General features: G+C 36.1%; 1 protein-coding gene across 1 annotated transcript; it reads right to left on the reverse strand.

The window, feature by feature from the left end:
• Positions 1-152: 152 nt before the first annotated feature.
• On the reverse strand, positions 153-2,939 carry PTAC5 (plastid transcriptionally active 5). The gene is made up of 6 exons (XM_089618360.1): positions 2,242-2,939; positions 1,746-1,841; positions 1,532-1,663; positions 648-885; positions 498-535; positions 153-414 (listed from the first exon to the last, which is right to left on the reverse strand). Exons 1-6 carry the CDS (start codon positions 2,848-2,850, stop codon positions 319-321), a joined length of 1,209 nt encoding a protein of 402 aa, XP_089474486.1. The 5' UTR covers positions 2,851-2,939; the 3' UTR covers positions 153-318.
• Between the last annotated feature and the right edge of the window lie 3,882 nt (positions 2,940-6,821).

Below are 6,821 nucleotides of genomic sequence, written 5' to 3' on the forward strand. Positions count from 1 at the left end.
AACTCGCCTTTAAAATTTCGTGTCAATGAAGCCAACAAAAGACGAAAGTGCTCGTATTTTAACAGCGCAGTTTTCATTGAATCTAAGCCAAACCGCAATCATAAACCTATTAATATTCGTACAAGTTAACTCCAATTTCATAACTCACATGGTTTTCTTAACAAGTAAAATATTTCAGTATGATACCTAATTCCATGTTCATTGAAGAACATCTTACCATATTCGTTTCTCAGTTACATTAAATCAACTATTATGTATGGTAAAGAAAATGCTAGTCTATAATTATGAGAAAATTTGAATACTCATAATACATTGCATCTATACCCCGCTTTTATCATTGCAGACATCGCAGATTGTGTATCCGAGGCCTTCACAATATGGACAGGTTGTGCCTTCATCTACCCATTCCATGAACTGCAAAAATTCAACAGAAAATTAAGAGTTCAATACACTGAAAAAACATTCACGGCGACACACAAAGTGAACATAATTTTCACCTGGGGTTCAATGTTCGGCTCTCCTGTGCCATCACATTCTGCCAAATAAACCGTCAGAGCGTAAGAGTTCTGATTCGAAAATAGCATAATCTTCAATTTAATTATTTAATTATTTTTAATATCTCTGCTAAGAAGTTTGCAAAGCAGTACCTGTGCACAATAATCTACCCTCGCCACGGCAAGTAATGCATTTGTTTGCGGATTGCTTTGGTTTATTGTTACCGACACCAAGTCTAGAAGAATCTTCCCATCGATTTTCTCCAAGAAGAAAAACGCGAGGCTGAGTTAGTTTTTGTCCCGATACCTCTTTACCTTCTTTTACCGCGCTCTGTTGAGTTTTGGAAATCAGTCTCGCTGATGATGAAGCTGCAGCTCCATTTGCATCTTCCTATAAGCCACTTAAACGTGAGAACTTTGGTGCTGTAGTTTCGCACTATTTTGCTTAGCATATTAGACCAAGGTTTAAGTTTTGTAACGCAATACTCCAGAGCGTAGAGCCTCAAAAATAGAACGAGATAATGAACACGAAAAAAAAAAGCGAGCATAAAAACATGCTTTCCTAAAAAAGAAGCCCAAGCTTCTTAGTTTGTTTGCTCGTTCATATAATATTTTGGTATGTTTTAACAAGGAAACAAAATAGGGGAATTCCTTTTTTCATTCTACTCAAGCCTGATAAAAGGGCGTTGAAATTAGGCATACTTTGGAAATATTCAGGCCAGCCTCGATTTATAAGGCCCGGCCTCTGCTAAAGAGGCACAGGCCTTAGCAGCCAAAAAAAAAAACGCTCTTTTAGGTGACCCTGTCATATTTAGGGACTTCATTAAACTTTAGATGATAAAAAGAACCAAGAAACCAAAAAATAAGGCCAGATATTAGCCTAATTTATTTTGTGAAATACAGGTCATAGATCAACACAGTACAGGCAGTGTACTTAACTAAAGATATAGACTCGAAATATTGAAACCAAAACCTCTTAACATACCTGATCACTAAAGTACAACATAGGTAGAGCTAACATATTTTTGCGATCAGACCTTTGGTTTAGGAGTTAAATTTGCCTTTTCTTCCATGTCTGTGCTAGAGCCAGAACCATCTGCTTCTCCCGTGAACAATCTCTCAAGAAGCTCTTCCGTCATAATTCCATCTTCACGAGCACCTAAACTCGACTATAACAGAAAATAATGAATCTTTTAATGAATCATTACTATGTAACCACGAAATGACGAGATACGTGAACTTGTAACTTACTTGCCAAGTCTTCACAGCACGCTCAGTCCCAGTTGAAAAGCATGAATACTCAATATCTTCCTCGCCGGAGTAAAATCCCAATTTCTGCAGTGCTTCCTGTAATAGTTACACAGCAAATACACTAAGAAAAGAGTCTTATCACGGGACAATATATTGAATGGCTCTCCAATTCTTGTCAACTCAATCGAGATTGGCAAATTATTTCATCAATTCTACACAAAATCGCAGAAAGAAATTTAGTTTCTTTGGTTCTTTCTGTATTTCTAGAATCCGCTATCAGCAAGTGATTTCTAAACCGTAAAGGGTTCTATTAGCAAGACTCTTACAATGATTCTTGTTACGATTTCTAACAACTTTAATTTCTAAAAAGTTACTAATTTTCACCATTTAACTTTAAACATGATCTGATTATGAACAAAAACAATTTGAAAATAAATCTAGAAAAAAAAAACTCGCCTCTTTTTGGAAAATTGAATCAGATTCGCAAAGAGCAGACCTGCAAAGCTCGAACCTCGTCGCCTTCCGATCCTTGCTTCAGAGAACGCCTCTTTTTCTTCTCCATCTTCTTCGGCCTCGATTCCAAATTTGACTCCGATTTCTTGGCTGCCTCTTCGTCCACCACAACCCTAACCACTCGCTCCACCACAACCTCATCTTCAACTTCTTCGTCTTTCTTCTCTTCCAATAACATAGGGCTCGCGCTCGAACTCGCCTCCGCGATCATACTCTTTTCCTTCAGGACCTCGATCAGACCTGATATCGCATCGGTGACATCAGCGGCGGTATCGACGGAGCTCCGGCGATCCATGGCCTGAATCTGAAGCTCGAGCTCGGCAACACGGCGGAGAAGTGCGTCGCGCTCCCTCGCCCAGCGCTGCTCTTCTCGGAGCCACCGCTGTTCTTCCCGGAGCCATCGCTGCTCTTCCCGGAGCCAGAGAGACTCGTCGCGGTCGAATTGGGCGGCGAAGCAAACAAGGGTTCTGATCCCCGGGGACTTCGAAGACGAAGAGAAAGGGAATGCTGAGGTGAAGAGAGTGGTTCGAGATTTGTGGAGAATCGGGGGGTTTGGGAAGATCGGAAGAGTAGGAGAAGAAGAGAAAGACATTTTTTTTGGGGGGGTTTGAGAGATCGATTAGTAGATGCAAAAGAGTGTGGAAGAAGAAGATTGACTGGTACATGTGGCGGGAATGTAATCTAGTGGTCCAGGGAAATTATGGATTGACAAATTTGATAAAATAGGACAAATTATCTCGAAATTGTAAAAAAAAAAAAAAAAAAAAAAAAAAAAAAAAAAAAAAACAACGGCAGGTCAGCGTTAGACCATAAATACTGGGAGAATTGTGACAATAATAATAATGTTCGGTCAACATACTACTTATATACTTGTAGTTTTTTTCTTTGGTAAAAATACCACATGTTAAGTTCAAACAGAAATTTTAACGACGAAGTATTTACGTGTGATTAAATTTGAACTTTGAGTATTTTTGTCAAAGAAAAAAAGAATGAGTATATAAATAGTGTTTTGTCTAAAAATTGATTATTTTTTTTACCACTTTTTCCACTATTTAGAGCATCTCCAATGCAAGCAACTAAAGTTACTTTATTGCTTATTTGGCAATACCATGTCATTTTCATTTTTGCATATTAATCTTATGAGTTGTAATGATTATGGCAAAATAGCCAATTCTTGCACCAATGCCAACTATTTTTTAATATAAAAAAATAATAAAATATTAAGCACACCAATCTCTTGAATAGAGTGGGACCCACTTTTAGCAACTTTTGGTGCTATCACCATTGGAGTATTTTTATGTAAGATACCACAAATGTTGATGTGAATAAAAATAAATACACAATATTATTTTTTATGATGTGTAAAGCAACTTTAGTTGCTTGCATTAGAGATGCTCTTAGGATGAATGACGCTGATTCCCTTGAATTTTTAGGCTTGTGATGTCATGGTCCTTGATTAAATTTTGTCAAACGTTTGTCTTAAATTAATGACCGTGTTCAAATTTGCTCCGTCCGTTAAATATTTAACAAAATTTGTACACTTGTCATATTTTAATTGCTCGGGAGAATTAAATCACAAAAATACTCCTAAATATAAAAAGGGAAAGTATCAAATTTTATGGGTCATTTTGTCGAGCACCTTATTATGAAAAATGTTGTGCTTAAATTGGGACTACTATTCTTCCCCAATATATCATTAGTCACTTAACATATACTATGTCGAAATATTTCATTTGAGTATTATTTAATTGTTTTGTGTGTTGGAGAAGCACAGAGCAACGAAGAAGAAAGTGAAGAGAAAGGAACGGGTGATGAGGAGGAAGAAAGTGATGAGAGGCCAATAAACATGATAATAGCATACTATTTCACCATAATTGATAGCATAATGGATAAAATACAACATCATACAGAAACTTTTGTTTTCAACATGTTGCTCGTATAATTTGCACAGTCCGAACATGAGTTCGGAGGCACCAAGAACGGAAGGAATTCAACACCGAATCCAAGTCAAATAGGCCCGAGGGCACACTAAGGATAAGAAACGACGAGTTCAAAAGTTAAGAACAAATCCTATCAAGCAAGACTTCGAAAAGAAGAGAAGATGATAGGTCAAAGACTTGTCAAACCAAATATAAACACGTGTAAACAAATTTAAACTTAAGTAAACGCTCACCTCGGCGGTTGAGAGATGAAGAAATAACCACCTACTACGCACGTTAAGAGAGCGGTTACTTGATAACCGCCAGAGACGTGAGACTGATCACCCCACAACTAGACCCCAAGGCCTATAAATACAAGGCCTATAAAACTCTCTAACTTTGTGCTTTCATTGAGCGATGCCTACCTAAGGTCAACTCGTTGAAGACCCAAGCTCGTCAAGAGCTTAAGTTCTTTGGTAGCCGTTTAACAAGCTACTAGAATTTTGGAAATAAAAAAAAAAGTCGTTTGTCTCTTTCTCAACCGTCTCGCTCATTTAGGATAGAGAAAGTACGCATGTCGTGAAATTAATAGATTAGACAAATTCAATGCAATGTCTCCACCACAATACACGGAGCCTAGATGTCAAGATTCAGGTTATTTATCCGCATGACGCTTTCGGTGTTGATCTAAAATCGATATTAACATTTTGACACTATAAAGAGGAGATTCGAAAAATCTCGACAAGTTCCCACATTGAATTTTTACGTGGATATTTGGCGCTCACCTTCGACACGATGCCTTGAAGCCATATTTCCATCGTGTTTGAAAAAGGTGCAAATCCGAGCATTTGAGACCTCAGCCGCAACAACCCAGGGCATCAATAGGAGCATCAGTAGGCATGTAAACCAGCACGGGCCAAAAGGCCACACTGCCGTCTCGCAAAATTCACGCTCTTGCTCAAGAGCGCGAATGGATAAACTCCGTACTTCCTCCCTTGACCGTACATGGGCACGATGAGACCACCACAGATTGTGAGTTTGGTTTGATAATCTAAAAGGGTTGGAGATTTTTGGAAGGAAAACAAGGGGAAAGCGGTAAAATATTTAGAAAAAAATTAAGCTGAGGGTACAAACGTAATTATAAATTTGGTTGATCTCGATAAAATCTAGGCAAATTAGGTTTATGCCCTTAAAAGTTGCAACATTTTGTTCCATACCCTTAAAAGTTTCAATTTTAAGTGAATCTCTTAAACAAATAATATGTCATCTCTCAAATATACCATTCTCTTTTTCATTTATTTAAAAAAAAACAGTCTACCCATCTCACCGTGTTTGGGTTCTCACCATACCAACCATCGAAATGAAGCTTCATTCAGGCGGGAGTTGAGGCTGTACTTGAACGGTATTGACGACATTCCAACGGCGACGATGAGTTCCGGCGTCGGCGAGTTTCAGCGACGGTTAGACTGTACTTGAATGGTATTGACGGTGCAAAAACTCAAGCCCTAAACAAACTAGGGCTTTGTGTTTAGGTAAATCCATCAATTAAATTTTTATATTTCGAGTTTGATACTTATTTTATTGTGTTAGATTGAAAACTTTGTTAGATTTGAACCAGAAGAATATGTATCTAACTCAATGAAACTTTGATTGGAAAATATTTTTGAATGTTGAGGATGATTGTCGAACTCTACTGATACTGGTTAATTTGCAGTAGAGCAGTAGAGTTTGATTTAAGCAGTAGAGTTCCAGGGGTAGATCAGTAGAGTTTGATTTAAGCAGTAGAGTTCCATAGTTAGATCAGTAGAGTGGCATAGTTATATCAGTAGAACAAAGTATATTTATATAGTAAATTTCTATATTAAATTTATCATTAGTAATCTAATTTTTAATTTTCATATTGTATATTAAATTTATCATTAGTATTCTAATTTTTATTTATCATTTTGTAGATAATGATGGAGACTACGATAACAGTTTATTACAATGAATAGATGTTCAAAATGCAATCAATTTGGACATAGCATATCTATTTGCCCTTTGAATGGAGGAGAAGCTCGGTCCACACCAACAAAAAAAAATCCAAGAAGCGATAAAAAAAGATGCTTATATGTATTATTTTGAATTGGCTTATTTATTGTATGTCCATGGATGTTTATTTAGCGTATATTATTGCTTTCATTTTCTTAAATTGTAGTGACATAAAATTGTGTTTTTGTTATCACTACTATCAATTACGCGGCTATATTGACGAGTAGAAAAACTCTAATGATCAGTAGAGTATTCAGCTCTAACGGTCATTAGAGCAAACCTACTCTGCAGTAGGTCATATAAAACTTAAAAAATATTATAGATGAATCTAATTCTAATTAATATTTCACTAATTTACTTAAATATATCATACGACACATAGTATAGATGAAGTTCATTAATTTTAAATTATTCATATGACTTTGTTATTCTACATGAAACTAACTAATTCTAATAAATTTGTCATTAATGTTATAGATGAATCTAATTCTAATTAATTGTTCACTAATTTTTATTACATATATCATAAGACACATATTATAGATGAAACTTATTAATTTTTATTAATTTTAAATTATTCATATGACTTTGTTATAGTACATGAAACTAACTA

This window comes from Urtica dioica, chromosome 6, assembly GCF_054948205.1.
Source record: "Urtica dioica subsp. dioica isolate 48M chromosome 6, U.dioica_male_clone48M_v1_H2, whole genome shotgun sequence".
Lineage (NCBI taxonomy): Eukaryota > Viridiplantae > Streptophyta > Magnoliopsida > Rosales > Urticaceae > Urtica > Urtica dioica.